The following is a 24,640-nucleotide window of genomic DNA, read 5'->3' as shown; positions in this document are numbered from 1 at the left end:
GTAGTAATATATTTAACAAGGCCAAAAAAATAGAAACCAAGCCAGGTGTGCTGGCCCACGCCTATAATCTCAACACCTGAGAAGCTGAGGCAGAAAGATCCCTATGAGTCTCAGGCTATCCTGGGCTATGTTAGAAATTCAAGTCCAGCCTGAACAATATAGTGACACCTTGTTTCAAAAGAAAAAAAATTGAAACTAAACATTTACATTTAGAAAGGAATCAAATATGTAAAACATTTTTTCTGATTGTAAATTTTTTATAGGAGTCTTATTTAAGCTTTCTATTCTCCAGAGCAAAAAATATACTATGTATTAAAATCAAGCAGTGCTTTGAGCTGCTCTAATCTGAAGATACCTGGGAAGTAGGCAGACTTCCAGAGAACTTTTGAACAGCATGAGGAATAACAAGAGGGATAACATGGGTGATTATAATATCAGAAAGGAACAAAAAAAAAAAAACTTAATGATACAATGAATGAATGTTTACCAAATTTGATGAAAGACATAAGCTTACAGATTCAAGAATCTCAGGAATCCCAAACCAGTATACACCTAGGCATACAGACCTCAGACTGAAGAATCCCAAAATAGAGAACACTTCAAAAGCAACCAGAAAACAAACAGCATGTTTCATACATTTGAACAATGATCCCATTGACAGTTGACTCACATCCAAAGTTGTAGAGGTGTAGAGGCCAGGGATTTAGCTCAGCGGTTCGGTGGCCTGCCTTGACCCGAGTTCAATCCCCAATACCAAAAAAAAAATGCAAATCAAAGTTATAGAGGTCTAAAGTTAGTGGGCCAGCATCTTTAAAGTACTGAATACATAGAAAGTTAATGTAGAAAGCATAGAAAGTTAATCTAGGAGATCCAACATGGCTGCTAGAGGAAGAATCGTGCCTGAGAGACTCAGAAATCAACTGAAAATACAGGTAATTGGAAAAAGGGAAGGGACATACACCCTGATACAAAAAATCAATTTGAAAGAAGAGATTTGTAGATCAAACAAAACATATGCATAAGTTAAAAAGAGGGGAAAGTAGTCTGACAGGGCTGCCTGTGAGGACTCCACCCTCACTGACCACAAGAACAGCCATTTTGAGAACTTCCCAAACAGCTGGAGGGATCCAAGGAGCGTGGCAAAGTCCAGACTCACAGGATAGGGTGGGGTGTATGGGTTTCTTCATTGCATTGTCTTATCTCTGAACACCGAGGAGGCCACAGGCACACGGCAGGGACTAAAGATCAGGGGCAGGAGAGGCTCCTTCCCACCACCTGATCTCAGAGGCAGAGAGGTTAAACAAGTGATCACTGCTAGTGTTAAAAGTCTTCAATACAGGACCCCTGGCACACCCAAGTCACTACCTGGAGCCAGAAGCTTATCACACACCAATTGGGACATTCGCCTAGCACACAGTGCTAACTGGTTTGAGAATGTACTCGGCACCCCGGGCTCACTTGAATCTGCACCCAGCCTTCCCTGTCCCACTTCAATCCTGAACCCATCAGAGACTGTCAGACATCTAGCCCCAGTCCCCAAGAAGTCTGGGTCTCACAGGATATTCCAGTTCCACATGAGTCTCTGCAGCATCCATTCAGCAGCAGACATACTTCCGCCTTTCTGGGTGCGTTGGACTCTCTGCCCTGCACTTTGCCAAGTCCAGGCACAAGCCCTGCCTAGCACAACAGGCCAGTCCTCTGCCTGTTTAGCAGCAAGCATTAAGGGTCTGCCTGTTTGACTAGTGCGCTGGACACCTATGAGACAACACCAAGGATCTAGTGTCCTCATTGGGCCTGCTAGGATCTCTAAACATCAGTCTTGAGAGCAACTGGTCCTCCACTGGGCACCCCAAGGTGACATAAGCCTCCATGTGGTACCTGGAGCTGGTCCCATGGATACCAGAATATACATCAGGTGCCCAGCATTGGCCCCAACCAGCAGGGATCCACGCCAGGAGTCCCAGAATCCAATGCTCCACACCTTTCCTGAGCTGGAACAATTGCCACAAACAGAGGTTTACAGATAGCGGCCCCACTGAGCAGGGATATCTCCACTCAAATTCAGACTATGAAGAGGGGCAGAGAGAAATGTCACTTGAAAGACTGAAGACTAGAAGCTCTGGAAGAAAACACACTTTTGGAAATATGCAGGACATTTTTTCTCCATGTTTTCTTTTTTGTCTCTTTATTTAACTCGATTTTTTCTTCTCTCTATTGGGTTATTATTACTATTGGTGGAGTTTAGACTTGTAGCATCCATTTCTTATTGCTTCAATTTAAAATATAACTATGTTTTATTTCTTTTAATAGTTCCTTCCATTTTTCTCTCTTTTCTATCTCTCAACCTGCTTCCTGAGTATTTTTTTCTCTAGTTTAATCTCTATTCCCTATTATTTATCCTTATCCTAGTTTTTTTTTCTGTTACTGTTATTGAAGCAGGAGACAGTGAAGACCCCAGCACAGAAAACTCTTTAACAAAGAGATAAGAGAAAAACTGGCTTTTTAATGATGCTGGTGGCTCAGCGAGTGACTCCTGTCAGTTTCAAGAGCCCTAGATAGAAGTTCGTGCTTCCTTATAGACCTCTTTTTACAGCTCCAAAGTTGAATTCCATTGGAGCTTCCCTGGGAATGTAGCAAGCAGGATTTACACAAAGCAGAGCAGCAGAGACGGGGAGTTCTGGCAGGACTTTCTGAGTCCGTTACTCTCCTTTAGAGACAGATTACAGAAGTTGTCATGGCTGCCCAAGTACACTCTATGAAGAGCATAGTCACCTAGTACCCACAGTTGCCTGATAATGCAGTTAACACTCAGGTGCCTGATTCCATATGGAGGAGTGGTCTTCTCTCTCATTATCTGATGTTACTAATTTTCCTTTTCTCCTTAGTAAGTCTTTTTATATCAACCTTACCCCCTTCCTTTCATTTTCCATTGTTTAATTTTTCATATCTTATTTCTTTTTCTTCATTATCCCATAGCCACATCATTTATACTTATAAATCTATAGGTACTTAATGATATCTTAACTATAGCTGAATAATGTTCTATTTTGAAAGGAGGCAAAATTGCTCTATTGAGCTGATATTTACTAAATAAAAATACATGGTTTGTATTAGGATTTGTTCTGTAACTCTAGTTCTTGTTCCTGTGATTAAATATGGTACAGTGTTAGTTATTAGAGTTTGTCATTATCCAGTTTGTGCTTGACTATCTTGTTATTGTTTGTAATACTTTAACGAAAGGGACCAAGGGGTGATGGTTCATGTATGCCAATATTCAGATTGTCTGTGGGTCATAAACTAGGCCAAACAGGCTTCAAACTTTCCCCTTAAAAAAGATGGTAGGGTCATGGGACAGACCCAAAGGTTAGCAACTAGTTAAGCCTAGAGCACGTCTCTGAAAAGTATATTGTGTTATAACCAAAAATAACTCCACAAAACATAAAGACAGAGACCAAATCACTTAAAGAAAATAATAGTAGAGGTGAATCCTATCCCTGGACATGCAAAGCTGAAAAAACTTCAAAAAGATGGATTGTCTTACAAAAATATTCATAAAAGCCTAGTCACTCTATAAGACTTCAACTCACAGTACCCACTCCCAAAAAAGGAGGGGAAAAGAGGGGAGTATATAAAAATGAGAGAGAGAGAGAGAGAGAGGGAGGGAAGGAGGGAGAGAGAGAGAGAGACACTGATATACATACACATAGGAGCATGGGGAAGCAAGGTAGCAGAAGTCCCTCAAGATGTCCCAAGTCTCCAAAGACAGAAGAAGGGCTAACAAAGGGAGAGGAAATCAAATTACCAAGCAGCAGAACTCTATGAAAATTTGATTAAAGGGATGAAAAAACTAGCCAAGTTCAAAGAGGAAATGAAACAAATTTCACAGCAATATCACTCAATATGCTTACAGTGAATTCAGAGGAATAATTAAAAAACTGGATGAGCTACTCAAAACAGTTCAAAATTTGAATGACAGATTCAGCAAGGATAGAGAATCCTCAAAAATATGTCAGACAGACCTGAAATAAAAAACTGTATAGAATTCATACATTGCATAAATGACCAATAGGGAAGAGTGTATGAAATTAGAGACAAAATAGTGAATTATGATGAAGTACTCAGAGAAGCCAAATAAAGAAAGAAGAAAATAAAAGAATAAGAAAAGATTATTCAACAGCCACTAGAGGACAATGAGACCAATCTAGGGCTGATATGAATGGGAAAAACTAGAAGATAACACAGATAGATTTACTAACGTGTTCACAGAAATCATAGGAAAAAATTTCCCAAATATAAAAAAAGAGCTTAAAATACAGTAAGTGATGGTAACAGAACACCAAACATGAAAATGACACACTCTTAGACTCATACATACACCAAAGCTAACCCAAGAAGACATAAATATGCTTAACAACCCAAAAGCACGGAATGAATTTGGAATTATAAGAATCTACCAATTAAAGAAGCCCAGGACTTAATGGATTCATGGCTGAATTCTACAATGTCTGTATGCATTGAGGTTCACCAAGTCTCAAGATATTCAAGAAGTGGAAAGGATGAGGTATGTCCAACTTCATTTAGGAAAGCTAGTATTGTCCTGATTCCAAAACCACATAAAGATCCAGCTAGAGAAGAAAACTACAGGCCAAACCCTTTGATGAATATTGATGCAAAAATCCTCAACAAAGTATTAGCAAATAGAATGCTGCATCTCATTAAAAATATTATACATCAGGACTAAGTAGGTTTCATCCCAGAAATATAAGGATGGTTCATCATACCTAAGTCAGTAAATGTAACACATTGCACAAACAGAAAAAGAGATTTTAAAAACCACATGATTATATTAATAGATGGAAAAATGCTTTTGACAAAATCCAACACTGCTTCATGATAAAAACCCTGAAGAAAACAAGTATAGCAAGATCACACCAAGATTTGATAAAATCTATGACAAATCAATAGCTAGCATCATATTAAATGAGGAGAAACTAAAAACATTACTCCTAAAATCAGGAACCAGACAAGGATTCCTACTATCATCATACTATTCAACATGGTATTTGAAACATTAGCCAGATCACAGGCAAGAGAAAGAAATAAAAAGGATACATATAGGAAAGGAAGAACCCAAATTATCATTATTGGCAGGTGACATGATGCTCTACATAGAAGACCCAAGAAAATCCCCCATCCAAAAAAACTCTTAGAATAAGTAACTTCTACAATGTAGCAGGATACAAGATAAACATACAAAAATCATTACCATTTGAGTATAACAATAATGGTATTTGTGAGAAGGAAATTATGAAAACAATATTATTCAGAGTAGCTTCAAGAAAAATAAAATAATCTACAAATTAGCCTAACATGAAAGTAAAGGACCTCTAAAAAGAAAAGTGCAGTACTCTGAAAAAGAAGACTGAAAATGACAACAGAAAATGGAAAGATACCTCCAGCTCTTGGATAGGCCAAAGCAATATTGTCATAATAACCATACTCCCAAAACTGTTACACAGATTCAGTGCAGTCCTTCCTAGTCAAAGTTTCAACTGCATATTTTACAGATCTAGAAAAAAAATCATAAGAGGCTCACAATATCAAAACCAATCTTGAGCAACAAAAGCAAAGCAGGAGGCCTTATAATATCAGACTGCAAGCTGTACTATGGAGCAATAGTGAAAAAAATAAACAAAAGTAAATAAATAAACATGGTACCGGAACAAAAATAGATAAGTGGATCAATGGAACAGAAAAGAGAATACAGAAACATCTCCAGGCACATTCAGCTATTTGATTTTTGACAAGGGGACTAAAAGCATACATAGTAATAAAGATAAACTGTTCAACAATTAGTGCTGGGTAAGTTGATTATTTGTTTCTAGAAGACTGAAACTGGACCCATGTCTCCTACTATGTACTAAATGAAGATAAAAATAGATCAAAAATCTAAACATTAAAACATAAATATTAAATGTGGGAGACTACAATATTGATTATACCCAAAGCAGGCTATAAGCAGGGCTGGCCGTAAAGAGTGAACCCTACAACTGGCTTGTTTATACAAGTGAGTTCAGCTGAAGCCTATGTGCCCTGGTCAGACTAACTCACACTCAAATTCTGTTTGCACAACTAAAACCTTCAGACTAGAAGGACAGTGTTCTAATTACAACCATATATTTTGTCTATTCTGTTACTAATTTGAGAATGCTTTGTCTTGTCCTTTTTGAGGCTTGCTTAATTTCCATAGAAACAGCATGACTGCACATCCAGGCACATAGTTTCACTCTCACATGGTTCACTTTTTCTCCAACTGACTATCCATAAAAATGAGTGGCTAGGATGGACCAGGGCCTTGGTGGGTTACACCAGCACCAGCTCTGGTGCTCCACTTTCTGTCTCTCTTAGTTCTGTGTTTTAGGTTTTTATCCTCTCACTTGTGTCATACACTGAGTAGGAGGCTGGAGCTCACTCCAGAGGTTTTCAGTAACATTTAAGGTGTTTCCAGTATTAAACGTAATGGAAGATAAAACAGGTAAAACACTTGAAGACATAAGTATAGGAAAAGATTTTCTAAACAGAACCTCAACTGCACAAGAAATAACAGCAAGGATCAATAAATGAAATTATATCAGACTAAAAAGCTTCTATGCAGAAAAAGAATCAATAAGTCAAGTGAAGAGACAACCTACAGAATGGAAAAGAATGTGGCCAGCTACTTCTCAGATAGAAGACTAATAACTAGAATATATAAAGCGCTCAAAAAATTAGACCACCTGAAATTAAAGACCCAGTAAACACTGGGCAAGTGAAATGAACAGACACTTCACTGAGAAATAAGTACAAACAGCCAACATATACATGAAGTGTTCAACATCCCTGGTCAATACAGAGATGCAAGTAAAACACCACTCAGATTTCATTTTACTCTAGAAGGAATGATAATCATCAAAAAATCAAACAACAAATTCTAGTATGGCTATAGTGGAAAATGTACCTTTGTACATTGCTGGTGGAATTATAAACTATATAACCATTAAGGAAATCAATATGGATATTCCTCAAAGAACTAAAATTATGAATACCATATGTTTCATCTACCTCCCTTCTAGGTATCTTCCCCAAGAGCTTAAGAAAACACCCTACAGAGATATATGCATGCCAATGTTTACAGGAGCACAATTCATAATAGCAAAATCCTGAAAACAGCCTATACACACATCAACAAAAGTCCAGATAAAGAAAATGTGATATCTGTATATAATGGAAGACTACTCAGGACAAATCTGAGACATTGGTAGGAAAATGGATGCATCTGAAAAATATAATATTAAGTAAGATAAACAAGACACACAAACTTGAATACTACATGGTATCTCTTTTCATAGGAAAGCAAACTACGAACCAAGAGAACGAGACAATTAAAGGAGACAAGGGGATGGATCACTTGCAGATGTCATGGACAGGGAATCTTCTGGGAATGAAAAGGGTATTGGATTCCAGAGGTAGAGAGTGGGAGAGGGAAGGGTGTCACTGCTCAGAGGAGGCTGAAGGTGGGAGGTAAGGGGAGAAGGACTACAACTGGGAGACGTGTTTCTGTGGGGCACACGAGTCAAGGGCCGGGGGACGCACAGCAGAAATGTCTGAAGATGTACAGAGCCAATGCTGAGCAAAGACACAGATTTCATCGCTATGGCTGCAGTCTCCATGTGGCTGAAATCGACTCAGAAGAGCAAATAGAGGAGATTCCCTCAACTGGGGCTCCACAGGCTCCTGCAGGAGCTGAGTAATCTTTAATCCCCCACAGTTACAGAAGACTCTGTGAGCACATTCCCTTCAGCACAGAAAAGAGCACGTAGCTTTCAATACATTCTGAAAAGTTCACTCCCCAAAATGATTTCAAACCAGAGGTCTGATTGTGAAATAAAGATACCCAGGCTGCATCACTGTAGAACATAATGCTCTACACCTAAAGGGAATTAAAAGTCAGAATGAAGCCTGCGATGAAGCCAGCAGCATGAGTAGGAGAAGCAGAAGGATGCAAGACTGGATCCAAGAGAAGGAAAGTTTTCAAATATGAGAATCCCCCACTTTGTCTTTCAGGTGTCCCTCAAAAGTCAACCTCAGGAAGGCCTTCTCTGACCAGTTAGTTCCAGCATCCACAAGTATGTCTCCCTGGCTGAGAAGAAAGTCTCAGTGGGCAGGAACCCAGAAACAGCCCCCTCAGCACCTGAACAATTATGTATTGTAATCGTCACATAACAGATTGTTATTAGAGACAATTTGCAATGCTAAAATTTCACACATACCTTTCTTTCTTTCAAAAATATGTTAGATTCAGACAGTCCAGAAACATTTTTAACTGAATGTCTAGATTAACAAGTGAGAAAATGCATTTCTGTTTATTTGCTAATACTACAAGTAATAATTCAGAGTGCTATGAGAGAACAGAGCAGGAAATAAAGAGGAGGAACAAAGAGAGCTAAACAATAAAGTAACTAAACAAGTAATCATTGACATTTACATTCTTTAGTCCATTTTCTATTCTGCTACCAAAAATCATTTTTACTTATGTAGAATCGTGTTTTATTTTATAATCTGTAGTGCTAGGTAGGAACAGAAAAATCAGTTGTCAATAATTGCTAAGAGCCAACCAAACTGAACAACACACAGGTCTTTATCATGAGCCACTCTGAAGCACAATGCCTGTCCTGCAACACTCGAGTTATAAATGTTTACTGAGGAAAGTGAACTTCGCTTTCTCAGTTAATTTGAGAAAAACAACAAAAGTCATTTCAACAGGTTTTTAAAACTGTTTTAAGATAAAGCTCTATACTCGTCTCCAATAAAATATATTATTTTTCAGAAGTCTAGAAAATTACATTATTGAAAGTAGACATTTTCTTATTTTTGTATTTAAGCCATGTTTAACACTTTCCCTCTATAAACTATAAGATCAGAAGAAATCCCACCTTCAGCAGTTGTTTTACAGTTTCACTTTCAGGGATTCACACAACATTGGAATTTGATTTGCACGTATTAAATTCTACTTTCTTAGATGAAGCTATAACAAATGCATTAATCTGACAATAAGGAAAAGCATGTGATAGCTGAACAGTTCAGGCAACAGGTGGCCTAGGTCATCAAAGAGCCTATAACAGGTATTTGTTTGTTTAGAGTTGTTTTATTTTGTTCTGTTTTCAGGGCTGTGGATGGAACCCAGATCCTTGCACATGCTCGGCAAGTGCTCTACCCCTCAGCTACCTCCCCAGCCTGACTGATGGACGGTTTAAAGATTCTCCTTAAATGAGTACTAGTGGAGACAGCAGGGTTTTCAAAATAGCTGCCGCATCCTCATTCCCATACGGCCTCATAAGAACCAAGAAAGTGAGAGGAGGGTTACATCTGTGCACAGCTTAAGGCTGGTCCAGGCACAGGACCAGCTACATAAATTGCTAGCCAGGTGCACAATAAAAATTCATAACTCATTTTTTAAAAAGCAGCGTCATTAAACACTCAAAAATATAAAGCTTTTTGTTCCAATGTGGTTGCTCATGCTGTCTCTTCCTTTTACAGCATTTTTTAAATGTGCTTTTAGTGTGAACATGAGGAAAAATTAAACTTTTAAGTTATTAGCACAAATGCTGCGATTCACCTTTGTATTGAACGATGCCATCTTTAAATGCAAACGCAAGAACTTTTAACTTGTATGTAAAGTCGCCAAAATGATGAGATTTGCATTTCTCACTGCATATGGATTTTGTTCTTAGCATAACAGAGGAGAAGCTGCACAAAACCAACCGCACTGTTTGCATTTCCACTCCTTGCCTCTGTGGATACTCAGGGGGGATTGGAGGGACAGGGACCGCGGGTGTCCAAGTCCCATTCAGCTGTGACAGGCAGTAGCAGAGGGCCACAGCAGGGGAGGCAAAACCTCCGCTGGCGCCCCTAGGTCACTGATGCTGCGGCACTGCTGTGGCGCATTTCCTTTCCCCTTTTATCACGCGCAATCCATAATGAATTCATTCATCCCGGAGAGCTGTCCAGTGCATCTTGGATCTTGACCGTTTTGCTTCCCTGTCCCTCCTGCTCATCACCCCTCCCCACACCCCTTCCCTTCTCCACGTAATCCTCCTCCTGTTTCCTATCATCTGTTATTTCACTCTGTTAATTATTCACACTTTGGGCTTCTCACATAAGAGAAACCATGTGACATTTAACCTTCTGAGTCTGATTTCTTGCACGTAGCGTTGTGGCCTCCAGGTCATCCATTTTCCTACAGACGACTCCTTCTTTATGGCTGAGTCCTTCTCCGTTGTGTTTTCTTCCTAGTGAGCTTTCTTTATCCCTTCTTTGGTTGAGGGCACGAGTGCCCCCTTTCGAAGTAGATCCGTTGTAAGGGAAGCAGTGCCTCTCTTCCCCAAGCATGTGGCATGATCCTCTGTTCCCTACTGCATCTCTCTGAGCTCCCACGAGCTGTGTGTCTGCTGGGAATTCTGTGGTCCTGATGCATTACCAGGGCTCAGCGAACGGGGTGGCTGGGAATGGAAGACACACATGCTGCTTGTATCTCCTCAGCTTGCACACATGTTCTATGTTCCCACGGGCTTCACAAAACACCAATTCAAACTCTAAGGAATTCATGCCTGTGATGGCAGAGCAGGGAGCCCAGCAGGCTGCCTTTATCACGATGGAGCCATTGGCAACTGTACAATTCACCCTGGGTGAAACCAGTGTGACACAGCAGCGAGCCCCTCCACAGCACGGCTTGTCTACTGTGCTCCCGTTTTATATTGTGCTCACTCTACTGAATTGTACTTATCTGTGCTCCTTCTCCACCTTCCAGCAATGCGCTACTAGAAGGCATGGCCCTGGCTCTTAATTGAATTTTTACCAATAAGAAAAGTATGGTGAGAATGTTAATGTTTTTGAAGAAAGGAGTGAATGAATAAATTAGTAAATAGATAGGTGGGGGGATGGATGAATGAACCCATAAACAGAACATACTTAAGTTTTCCAGTACTGCCAGCATCTGGAGAATCAGGCTCAGATTATATAATAAAGGAACAATAGGGAGATCATTGCTTACCGAACTTTGATCCTACTTTTCTTTGCTTATTCTTTAAGGGAATGAAAGTCAGCTCTCTTCACATCAGTGCACTGGCCACGGCTTCCCACTGGGTGCCAGCTTCACTTACTGCAGGGTTTTATCATCTAGCTGCTAATGCTATATTAAAATACCCTGGTATATTTGCGAGGTGTGTGTGTGAGTGCATGTGCATGCATGTGTATGTTCAAATTGGAAAAGGCTGCATCTTTCCAGGTCCACAAGAGTCTATAAAATATTTATTTAGGGTCCATCTATATGCTACCTATGAGAGACTATTTTCACCTTTAAGGACACACATAGGCAGAAAGTGAAGGACTGGCTAGATGTTATTCTATATAAATGATAATCAAAAGAGAACAGGGAGACCTAAATTTGCATTAGACATTTTAAGTCAAAAATTGTTACATGAGACAAAGAAAGTCATTATGCAATGAAGAAGGGGTCAACTCATTAAGAGGATATAACAACTGCGAGTATGTATGCACTCAGCCTCAGAGCACCTAAATACATAAAGCAAGTGATAACAGAACTAACTGAACAGAGAAGCAGATAACAATCCAGTCATGGGAAGGGACTTTTATCCCCACTTTGGAGAGCTCATCCGGTAGTAAATCTCAGGTAGGAAATAGCAGACTTGAGCAACGCTCTTGATCAAATGGGCCTAACAGACACATAGAGAACATTCCATTCAACAGCCGCAGAATACACATTCCTCTCAAGTACTCCCAGAGCATACTAAAGATAATATATGCGGCCCAAACAAGTCTGGACAAATTTAACAGGAGTGAGGTCATGCAGAGTACCTCTTCTGACCATGATGTTATAAAACTAGAAATCATTAACAGAAAGAAAATGGGGAAATTAAAAAATATGTGAGTATCCTAAACAATCGCTGTGTCAAAGTAGAAATCAAAAAGAAATTGAAAAAAAAAAAACTTGAGAGAAAAACAAACATAGAAACACAAATCTCCAAAGTGATAGAATGCAGCAAAAGAAGTTCTAAGTGGCAAGTTTGAATAAAATTATAGATGAAAAAGAAATATTACCACAGATATCACAGAAATACATAATAGACTACCATGAGCAATTGCACATCCATCAGAACTGCCTAAAAAACAGAGCCATTACTAGAAACATACAACCTACCAGAACTGACTCATGAAGAAAAAGGAAACATGAACAGACCATAACAAGTACAGAAACTGAATCAGTAATTTAAAACCTCCTACAAAAGAAAAGCCCAGCACTTAATGTCTTCACTGGTACATTGTGGTAAATATTTTTGTTAAACTTAACACCAATCCTCAAACTCTTCCAAAAAATTGAAGAAGGGAAACATTTCCAATGTCATTATGAGATCAGCACTGCCATGATGCCAAAGCCAGACCAGGACACCACAAGAAAAGAAAATGAGCAAGCTTTTCACTGCTGCAACAAATCCCCGAGGGAATCAGCTCTTCGAGGGATCCTGAAGACACTCAAAGCCGAGCTCCCAGAACAGCTTCCAAAAGCGCCAAGAACAATGAGATAAGTGTGCTCCATGGGAAGGGAAGAGTTTGACACAGATTAACAGCAATGTGCCTGTTCCTACAATAATTATCTTCAATTAAACATTCACTGTATATTTGGTCACACTTCATGTATTTTTAAACTTTAAAGATGCCAACAAATAAATTTAGCAAAGTTGTAGAATACAAAGCAACATACTAAAATTAGTAGTCACATGCAGAAGAATGAAACAGATCCTTATTACTCCTCATGCACTGAAATCAAATAAAAATGGATCAAAGACCTATATATGAGACAGGAAACTTTGAAACAGCTGGAGGAAAACACAGGGGAAACACCTGAAGCCATAGATTTGAAGGCTTCCTGAACAACATCTTCAGCCACTAGAGGAAATCATAGTGGTTGTGCAAACGTACATTCCCACCAATGTTATCTGAGGATTCCTTTCCTCTGCATCCACTCTAACATTTATTGCTTTTTGTGTGCTTGATGATAGCCATTGTGACTTGGGTGTGATAGAATTTTAATATGGTTTTGATTTGCATTGCCCCAATGAGTGAAGATGTTATACTTTCTTTTTTATATACTTATTGGACATTTGCACTTCTTTTGAGAATTTCCCACTTAGTTCATTTGTCCATTTATTGATATGGGTGTTTTTGAGTTCTTTATGTATCCTAGATATTAATCTTTTATCATAATAGTAGCTAGCAAAGATTTGTTTCCATTCTGTCTGTTGCCTCTTTACTCTGTTGACCATTTCCTGTGGAAACTTTAATTTTATGTAGTCTCATTTGTGGATTCTTGCTATTTATTTCCTGTGTCATCGGGTCTTATTCAGGAAGTCTTTTACAAAACAAAACCACATTTTAAAATTTCAATTTGTGGTACTTGGGATGTAGCTCAGCAGCAAAGAACCTACCCAGCAAGCATAGGGCCCTGAGTTTGATTCCCAGTACAAAAAACAAACAAACAAAAATTTAAATCCGTGGTATCTCTCATATCACCCTTTATATGGTAATTAATAGGGTATGTTAAAAAACATTTGTTTTAGAGTACTGCACATGCACTATTATCAAAAAATAAATAGTATTATTGCAATTGAACTAGGGCCATATATATTATTTTCCTACATGTTATGGAATGAATTATCATACAAAAGAAAGGATTTGAAACTGCAAGTTACTAAGTGTGTATGCAAAAAAACTTATTTTTACTTGATTTTAGACCTTTCTCGATACTTACAGAAGCACTTCTTGAAGACAATGTGTTAGTTTGCCTCCTCTCACCCTTAGCTCTCTAGAATTAGCTCCTCTGTTGTACAGCAGCTGATGCAAAGAGAATTTTGTTGTGATAAGGACATTGTCAAATGCTTTTTGGGAGTTAGATTGCTGTTCCAGTGCACCTAATGATCAAACATGGTCTTAAAAACAACCACGCCCAGAAATTCATTTTAATGATGGGATGACCAACCCCACCCCCTGCCTTGCAAAGGTGATGGGGAGTCTTGGAAAGCATTTGGTCAAAATTAACGATGATAAAAAGCTGGAGTTAAAGAACAGATATCGGCTGCCCTAAACAAAAATGTTGAATGGTCACCATGGGTATGCAGTAAGAACAGTGAACCATCAATTCTCCGATCTAACGTAAAGCTCCTAGACTCCATTTTCCATCCACACCAGCTCTTCCTAATCTTTTCAGTGTCACTCTCTTCCAGCACCAGCACCTTTCCTCCAGACAGTCACAGGGTACTTAGTACCACAGTGTCTGAATTGTCTCATGTGCTAGTTGAGGCAGGCGGAGGAACCACTGAGCTAAATCTCCAGCCCTCATATGCTAGTTGAAATAGTCTCAAGTATGAGGCATCCAGTACACTTCTAGAGAGCCATCTTTTGGAGGTGTTGAGATTGGATCTCTCGGTGTGCTTCTCACTGACAGTGAACTCATTATGTATCCCCACAATGGCCTGGAACTCAGAGATCCTCCAGCCTCAGCTTCCCGGATTACAGGCATGTGACACTACACCCGGGTAGAGTGCCATCTCTCCCATCTGTCCTTCCCACTTTGCTGGTTGTCGATGTTCAGCCCTCTTAGAAAGCTCATTAAGTCCTGCTGTCTCCGATTTGAATTTTCATCCCACCCAGCAGTATTCGCCCACCTGTGCCAAGACTAAAGCTGCAGTGTGCTGGGTTCCTCCTCTCTACCTCCTCTCCACCCAGAGACTCTGTTATATTCCTCAGCAATCAGGTGAGATGACTGAGCCTTACGTATGTGACAAATGTGCACGTTTGCAGATGGGCTCGTTGCAAAGAACACTGAACCTCCAGTGACGGAAGCGAGCAGCGACGTGTGAGCACAGCACAGTGAGGAGCCACAGAAGCCAACTTCATTAGGTTTTCTACCTCCAGACCCAAGGCTGTGCTGTGTTCGCTCAGTCTCTGAAGGTGCCCTTGCTGAAAACTTCCCCGTAGCTACGGCCTGACACACTAACACCAGTAATAGCAGGTTCTCTGGGACATAATCTAGAAACCCCAGGAACTCGAGTTTGAACCATTCATTCTTAAAGAAGATGAAGGGAAAAGCAGAGGACACACCTCTGTGTCCTCACAGCTAGCATTTCTCATTCCACCACCTTCTCATTTCCACAGCACAGCCTGAAGAGTGTTATCTCAGCAGGAGGAAAGTAATAGAAAACTCATCCGTCTTCACATGGCAAAATCATAACCCTAGCTGCATAATTATAAGTTACTTGCTTTATATTTGTTTATATGACTAGTGGGGTACAGCGGTTACATTTCTTATTCCATAAGATCACATAAATTCAAAAAGCATGACAATACTTTCATTCAACTTACATTAACTAATGATCCATTGATTTGCCATCTTTTTTCCATGCTATTCTTTCTTATCCTCACTTCTCACTCGCTTCCCCTGCCTCACTCTCCTCTTACCCACACCCATTACCTCTTAACAACCCCTAAAACGTCTTCAGCTTTGGTACTATTTCCTTCTATGATTCTATATTGTGACACGCATCCATCGGCCAGTCCCACCCACCCTCTGTCTTCTATACTACCTTGTAGTCAGCAACCTAAACGTATGATCTAACCTCACAGAAGACCCCATTCCCCTAGGTACAACGCTGAGTTCAGAAGTAAACACATAGCCAAAATCAGAGACCTGTACCACTCCTCTTGAATTAGACCAGGAGATGTCGCTGAGGATAACCAGGGGTGGCCAGCAGCCATGTCAGCCGCAAAGAGGAAGTCTGCCTAAATTAAGACAGAATAAAGTAGGAAACAGAAAGAAGGTGAAACAAAAGGAAGGGAAGAAAGGAGAAAGGTACGAGATGTAAAGACCTACTGACTGTGGCTGAGTTGGATTTCTGTCACCTGTACTTCAGTGAGTCCTGACTAATACAGAACTGGGAAGTGGGTTGTCATAGTTTGTTACTTCACATAACACAATGTGAACAGGACTGAGTTGAGAAGGGGTGGAGAGCATGGAAGATTCTTCTATTCCGGACTGGGAAGCTGACAATTTAGTTGTTCATTTAAAAGGATCCAATGGAAATAGTGCCTTTCATGTAATGTTTCACCTTCCCTTGTACCCACCACAGTTATGGAAGTGCGTATGAAGACAGAGGCTGAGTATGAATACTTGATTTATCACAATGTGAAAATAAACTTTCGTGAGGACTACTTTTTTACTGCAGCACAGCCTACACTACATAATGTTACATATAATATATGTAGTCTGTTACATATTATATAATACTGGCTTAAAGGCCAGGCAGAAGGCAGGAAGAAAGGTGTTGTCAAAGTCTGTAGGAATAGTGATCCATGTTAAGTGTGACAAAGCATTTGGTAATATCATCAGTGACAACCCAAAAAATAGACAATGCACTTAATGAAATTACAGTCCTAGAGCTAGAAATAGAAATTTAATACCACATGGCCGTTGCTCTTTTCTACATTTCTCAGGATCATTTAGAATGTTGGAGGACCCATTTTGCAACACATTCTCAACTACTAGTCAAAGATAAAGTTGAAAAATTGCCTTAGCAACAAAGGACAATCAAAATCGGCCTTGCAGTAAGGATCCAACTGAGGTTACGGTCATTAGATCTATTGTTCAGATCTTAGAAGTACTAGAATTTCAAAGAGTACAGGTGAACTACAGTGTGAGTCTGTGCCTCCTGTCAACTGAGCCAAATGGCTTGGAGAAAAGGCAAAGGAAGTGACTGTCCAACCAAAATTCAATAGTCTCAAGTTCCCTGGAATTCGGTGATCAAATGAAGAGAGATGGAGAGAAGAAGGGGCCAGCATCACAAATAGAAAAATTACGTCCACCAAACTATTCTGAAGAATCAAAGAGGCAGCTGCCTACTGACACATGAAGTGGTCTTAAGTAAAAGCTATTAGCCTGCCATAGAGAATTTTTAAAGTGACAACATTTATTTTACTTGTAAGACAACCGTGGGTCCTGACCTGAAGGCAGACAGGAAGCTGTGAACCCCACTTAGATGTGGATAGTTCAGGTGAGCGCACGGGAAGGGGCACACAGGGCACTGTGAGTGACTTGGGTGAAAACCCTTCCCTAAATAAGGGAGACTGCATCTTCTGGGTAGGAGAAGCACCCATCTTCCCGGTGGGACTTAAGAAGTGCTACAGACAGATCTGCAGAGGCAAGGCTCCTCCAAGCCCTCCTCTTTCTTTTCATTTTTAAGTTTTATTTATTAATCACAGTACTGGGGATTCAACTCAGGGCCTTAGCACTGAGCCAAATTCCCAGCCCCACCTTTGTCTTTGAGACAGGGTCTCACCAAGATACTAAATTTCGCAGGCTGGGCTCCAACTGGAGATCCTCCTACCTCAGCTTCCGAACATGCTGGGGTTACAAGCAGGTACCACCATGCCTGTCAACTTCCTTTTCCTAATGAGCATGTACAGGGTTTTGACTCTGTCCCCCTGTTGTGTATTGGGGCAGATCACTTTTCTTTTTACTTATTTTATTCATAAAGCCTTGGCCAGGAGAACCCTTCCAGACACAGTGAAGGAGCCACCTACCGTGGGTTACAGAACTCGATTGTATCTCCGGATGTAATTTCGAGAGTGTCTCCCTTGGAAAATGCTTAGCGAATCATGTCTACATGTGGCCTGGAAGACAGACCGAGGATGTCACAAGTGATGCTCATTAAAAGGTTTCTGGGTCTGCCCCTTCTAGGCAGAGTCGTGTGCCTTTCTTTCCCTTACCCACTCTGCAGTGAGGGCAGAAAATGCACACAGACGTGATGCCTGTCGCTTCCACTGAATCTTCAAGGGCTGGAGTGAACGCACCTCGCTGCCCGTCACCTGTACCTGTTGGCACGGCCTCTCCGTTAACCAGCACCGGGGCTACAGGGATCGGACCCTCAGCCAAGATGCTCCTGGGAGCAAGAAACCAATCTGCTGGTTTAAGTAGCTGTGAGCCTGTGGTCGTATTTCATCACAGCATAATGCAGCCCATTCTGACAGGCAGACTTTATAAAAGCAAAGAGGAAACATGGACACCGCTGTGAAGGGAGATCTTTTCTGAAAAGTTTGCTGTACCATTGCCAAAATCCAACTATGACCTAGAAGGAACTAAATAATGAGAAAACACTAATTTCCCAGCCTTTTCCCCACATTCCCCGTGGGACATAGTGAGTCACCTCCTCCATCAATAGGTCCTGGCCTTGGGCGGGAAAGTAACTCTGCCATGTGATGTTAACCCTGCCTTGAAGCAGAAGCTGAGATGGATGTCTTCAAACAGAGGGGTCAGGAGTCCAGCAGATGCTGGGACAGACACCTAAAGCCTCCCTAAATCCCTTCCCTGGAGCATCCTGGTCAGAATCATGGACCGTGACCTAACTTTGCCCTGTATCTAGCAGAAAGCTACAACCCTAAGGTCCTTGCATCCCATCAGTACTTTAAAGGATTTGCATTATGAGGCCCTGAGCCTGGCTAGATCAGTGGTTCCTACATCACGGTCCCTAACACGATCTGGAGAGGTTTTTACTCCTCTATAGCGAAACAAGAATGATAAAGACAGTGGAGTCATTTTTCATGAACCAAAATGCATTCAATTTAGAAGGCCGCCTGCATTGGAACATCATCTTTCCTCATTTTGTGGTAGTACAAGATAAATGGTAGGCTACTGCCATTCGTATTCATGCTTTTACTTGACAAAATTAAGTTTGACAACCTTACATCATTCCCAGTGCTTTTATTAGAATTTGATTTAATAATGGAACTGATTGTTTTATTTGATAATCAGGCCTAAAGACTACCAAACAAGTACAAATCTTTACACATGCAACAACCATTGTTTATTTTAGTAGGAGGAAATGAAGCCTGGTGGACTCTTGAAACCTCTTGCACTCAGCTGGAGAGTGGCTCTGTCTGGGGCAGAAGCTTTAGGCCACAGGGCAACTGGCTAAGTGAAGTGAGAGTCATGTGTGTAGGGCAGACCCAGGCCTAAATTCACTTTTAAAAACAGTAACACAGTATTGCAATGACCTTGCAGTGATTCTCTGTTGACATGATAATACTTGGGGTCTGCTGGGCTAGTAAAATCTATCCTTAAAATTTATTTCACCTGCTTCTTTTAACTTTTAAAATGTGGCTTCTTGAACATGTAAAATCATGTGTGTGGCTTGTGTTGTGTGTCTATCCTAACACGATGGAAGGGCAAACATGGCCGTGATGAAGCACATGGGGACTGGCAGTGACTTGTGTTTGCACACCTTCGAGTCACACCCGACCATGCTCGCTGGCTTACACACACACACACTCAGCAGCTGCGACTCCCTGGCAGAAGTGTCTGCTCTTTCTCATTTTTACACCACACGATCAAAAGGCCAATCTTCTTAGACTCCTTTCGACTGTATAGTACAATTGCCCAGGACTTCATATAAAATTTCAAATCTTATTTTATATTACCTAAATCAGCCACTAAATCAGTCTGACACTCACCAGCAATGACTCTGAGGCCTCCTGGTGCCCCTGACGCTATTTTCCGGCTGTGGGCCCATCCCGACCTGCCCTTGTGCATGCTTGCTCTCTGCACTTAACCATCTGCAGTGTGGGATGTTGTTCACTGCCCTTCCTCAGGGCGGGTCCTTCTCTGCCTTCCACACTCACAGTGCAGCTTTCCTTCCTTGAGAGCCTTCCTTGGTGGCCCTACCTGGCTCCCTTTCCAGTCTCCTGATGCCCTTTCCCATCTCCTTTAATACAGCATATTCTTAGCATCAAACTGCATCATTGAAATACTCGGTTAAAAATATGCTTTAGGCAGTTCATGTACTGTATGTGCATTCTGTCCCCCTCACTAACTTATACATTACTTTGCAACAGAGTATTACACTTCATTACCCTACTGCATTATGCTAATGCATCTAAATGATCAACTGTTTGTTTTACAAGTGAGGTATCATAAGCCCAGAGCTCTGCAGTGACTTAGCTAGGACCATCATTCACAGTAAGTTCCCGGCACTTCCGGGAGCAAGGACTTTTTACTTTTATAATTTATCCTGCCTTCTAACACCTTCAGAGATATGCCCTGTAAAAATCAGATAGTCTCGTATTTTTTTCTTTTCCCTTATTACCTTTCCCCTACCCTTCCCACTTTCCCTACACCTTTAGCCCTTTTCTTCCTATTTCACATGGTCAATTATCTCATTAGGATCTTGAGTACTGTTATAGTTTTTCACACCAGAGAAACTATTCGGTATTTACACATGTGTGACTTATGACAAAATGAAAAAATGGAAATAAAGTGTTTGTAAATGGGGAGGGGAGGAGGGGGTGAAGGGAGGACATGGAAAGGGAAAAAAATGAGAACCCAGACCTGTCATGTAAAGGTACAAGATCCCAATAATGAATGTAACTGTACTGTATACCTAGAATGTACCAATAAACTCAATAAAGAAAAAAAAATCAGATAGTCTCAAATGCAGCATGCATGGTGGCAGCAGACTGATAATGCCTCAAAGGGAGGACATCAGGAATTTAGGCTTGGCAGAGAGCACTAAATCTCATTCAGGGATCATCCCATGGGACACAGGCAAGTTAGCATGCAGCAAGGCTCCTGTTAGAGCAGTTGAGCTGCAGTGCAAGCAAGAAATTGGAAGCAGCTGAAGCCCAACTCTAACGCCTGAGCACCACCATGAGGTGGCAGGGAAAGAGGGAGAAGGGTGCTGCTCATAGAGAGCGCAAGCTACTGGATGTGGCCAGTACGGTTCATCTCCAGAGTCCGACCACCAGCCCGGTCACAGACCACGTCGTTTCTTTGCACTATCAGTCTTGAACCAGGTGGACGTGATCTAGGAAGAATGAGCTTAAAACTTGAAAGATTTCCATCACAATTGTGTAAAAGAACCAAGTAAGACAAGGTTCGTAATACTGAGTTCTGCACAAAGTTTTACTTGACAAATGCCATCAACTTGGATTTATTGCTTATGATGAGTAGACAGATGAGAGACACACAGAGATAGACAGACAGTAGAAGGACACTGCATTCTGCATACATCCCTATACATCCCTCATGGGACATATGACAACACAGCATTGGGAGGCGGCTCACCATTTAATGGTTAATTTTCTGCTAAAATGACATAGATTTGATTTCCAATCACTTTTCATCCAGGACAAAGTTCTTTAGCTATGACATAAACATCTTTGAAAATATCTATAATTATTAATTGTTCTGCCTCAGTTGAAAGTTTTGTTGGATATCATTCTGCAAAAGTCATTTAATTTCATAATTGCTTCATTGATGCAATCAAGACAGCTGCAGGTGTCTTTATCTGATTTAGAAATGAGGAGCTCAAGAGTCTTGCCTGACTGACTGACAGCTACCAAGTGGAAACTGAACCCCACAATGAACAAACTGCACTCTGCCTATGGGCCACACTTGCTGTAGTTTAGGGTTGGTGAACTAGGACTTCAATATATCTACATCACTCAGGCTCTGGATGAGATTTCACCAGCGTCGTACACTGGCAAATCCTAGCTCTGCAGTCAAAAGACACTGAATCAAATGGCTATTTGCATATATCGGTGGCTAACAGATTTGGAAGCAGAGTAGCAGAGCCAGCAGTGGGGTAGAAGGGCACAGGTTACTGTAGACCCGCACAGTGTAGGCAGGGTAATAAGGCTGATCTGGCCTGACTCATAGGTTGTCATGAGAAGTGACTTTCAAACGGGAGTCTTTGTTATTATTCAGGAGCCTCAGTAAGGTTTGCAGAACAGTTTCCAAGATAATAAAAGGTGCTAGTTGTGCTCACCGATGTGAGCATCCCATCTATCATCAAAGAAAGGCTCGGTCAATCTTCAGCAAGGAGAAGCACTGACACCTCAGTTATTTCTACCCCTTGGTGCAAGTGTATCATTTAACGATGTGGGCCGGAAGTGAAGGCTAAGAACATGTTTTAATGTATGTCTTCAAATGGCAAAAGAAGAGAGAGGAAAAAAGAACTAATTCAAATTGTAGGTGAGAAGAATTCTACTTCAGGAATCTGTTTTTAAGAAATCCATTCCTAAATAAACATTATTCAAGAGATTATTTGGCAACAAGGTAGTAGTTCTCAACCAGGAGTGACTTTGCCCCCTCCAGGGGTCATTTTCCAATGTCTCAAGACACCTTTTATTGTCAAAGCTGCCAAGGTAGAAGCCGGGATGCTGCAGAGAATGCTGGTGGCAGAGCGCAGTCCCCGCCTCCCCTGCCCAAGAACCCCGTGTTCCTGCTGAGAGGAGGGGACTTGGCACACCTGTGTGAGTTTCTCCACCAGCACACATACGTACATAAAACCCATATTCTAGATTCCGTGCCTTCGCCAAATAAAAGGAAGAAGTACCCTGAGAAAGCCAATACAAAAGTGATTCCTTCCAGTAGGTACGTGTTTTAGTAAAGCCTAGTACATTCTTAATAAAATGAAAAGTGACTCTGAATTTTGCACTAATCCGAGCGGGTTAAAAACACAGCATCTCTAGGCACCTCCTGATGACTGCCCGGCTGATGGCTGCACCTAAAGCAGAGGCACAGGGCCAGCACAGCAACATTGGAACAACCGTGAAGACTTCTACACAACCATCTGCTTCCTACAGGGACGGCTCCCAGAGCAAGCTCCTCGGCTTGGTCTTGAGAGGGTCCTTATGCGTCCCCTCTGGGGTCCCACCCTCCTGGCCCCACAGCCCCCTTCAGTATCTCCACACAGCATTTCTGAAACATTAAACAATCTCTTAACCACCTACACAAGGGTCTTAAACATTTCTGGCATGATTGAATGTCAAATATTTAATTGGCTTTTAAATTCAGTTAAACATAAGCATTTCTTCCAGAAGGACAGTGTCTTCGTTAAATAAATCTACTGCCAAATGAATAAGGATTCATGATTATTCCAGTACCACATTTCTCTTTATATAAAAACACTTGTATCTCTGAGAGGAAAGGAGGGTGTTTCAATTATTTAGAAATAAATTGAAGTCAGATATATAAAGAAACATAATTTAAACAGATTGTCCCTGTAGAATTCACAAGGAAGGAGCATAAACCTCACTGGCACAGCAAAGGGCTACCAATTTGTTCAAGAGATATGTTATCGACTCACAAGGTAAGAATTATACAACCTGGTTTAAAAATGCATTCCATAGGAATATTCTTTGTATTTGTGTACTGCCCCTCTGCTCATCAAATAATAGAATCATCATCTGAGGGCTGCCATTCAGGAATGTAATCACACAGGTCCCATGCTAGAGTGGCAGGGAGCACCATGCTGGCCACCGGACTGTCTTGCTGGATAAACAAGTTCCTCTAGAAACCTAGGCTCAGCCCAGAGCCCACCCAGCTCTAACAGGACCAAGTCCCCAGAACCCAAACCCAGAAAAGCTCTGCTCCGTTATGTGCTATAGTCACTACTGCAGCAAAATTCAGAAGTTCAAAAGACTTTTAGAATTTTTTACTTGTATTTTGTGAGTCATAGCCTATTATTCAAATATGCACAGCTTATAAAAGAGTACTATAGCTACACTTTAATTCCTGCCTTGCAGTTAATTTCACAAAGGGATTTTACCCTGGGTAGTTCTGCTCTTTTCCTAGTACCACTCCATGGGGTGGGGGAGTTTTGTTGTTTTGCTTTGCTTTGTTTTTAATTGAGAACTATCTCTTAACACAATTTCTCTCCGGTCGGGTAACTTTGATTACTTCATACATTTGTCAGTGTTGACATACACCCTCATCTGGAAACTGGATGTTCAAAGTGAAAAGGAAGCCTGTGGTTTCTGTGAGAAACTTTTCCTCACTGCCCAGTGTGTGTGTGTGTGTGTGTGTGTGTGTGTGTGTGTGTGTGTGTGTGTGTGCATCTGTGGGATATTGAGGCTAAGACTTTTAGAGAAGGTGGGCCAGGGAGGGGAGAGATCCTGAGACAGAGAAAAAAAAATGAGAAGTGCATGCAGAGAGAGAGAGAGAGAGAGAGAGAGAGAGAGAAGAGCACAAGAAGGGAGGGCTGCTTTATAGCTGCTAAGACTGCAGACAGAAATAGCAGGCAAACACTGTGAGCTGTATCCAACTCAGAAGCCAAGACCAAATTTTATTCACTTTCATTAATCAGATGATCAGAAAGAAGGAAATGAAATCCGGTCCTGTCCTCTTCTGCATCTTAATGATCGGAAAACATTGTAAGTATTCTCAGCATCTAATTTTGAATTCCTTAGCGCTGTAGAAATCATCACAAGTAGTGTATTGATACAGTGATGCTATCAGCATAAATGTTCATTACTTACACTTATGCTTTTAAGCTAAAATTCTGAGAAAATTGTCATCTCACTTCAGAATTATTTTCCTTGTGCATTTCTAGCATGTATTTGTAACAAATGCTTGGGTATCTTGTCATAATGTTTAATAAAGACTAACATGCCACGTAAACCTATGCTTTATAGGAGATTTGTAGAGATAGCATGAGCACTGTTATAATATTGAAAGAGTACCAGTCCTTAAAGATAC

General features: G+C 40.9%; 1 protein-coding gene across 1 annotated transcript in view; it reads left to right on the top strand.

Moving 5' to 3' along the window:
• Positions 1 to 24,003: 24,003 nt before the first annotated feature.
• Positions 24,004 to 24,640, top strand: part of Rxfp1 (relaxin family peptide receptor 1) — a 103,208-nt gene continuing 102,571 nt past the window's right edge. The window contains exon 1 of the mRNA XM_010627943.2: positions 24,004 to 24,315. Coding sequence (XP_010626245.1) covers positions 24,249 to 24,315 — 67 coding nt within the window. The 5' untranslated portion in view covers positions 24,004 to 24,248. The remainder of the gene's footprint in view (positions 24,316 to 24,640) is intronic.

This window comes from Fukomys damarensis, unplaced genomic scaffold (assembly GCF_012274545.1).
Source record: "Fukomys damarensis isolate Sample0158 unplaced genomic scaffold, DMR_v1.0_HiC HiC_scaffold_38, whole genome shotgun sequence".
Taxonomy (NCBI): domain Eukaryota; kingdom Metazoa; phylum Chordata; class Mammalia; order Rodentia; family Bathyergidae; genus Fukomys; species Fukomys damarensis.
This window is presented reverse-complemented; position numbering and strand designations above follow the sequence as displayed.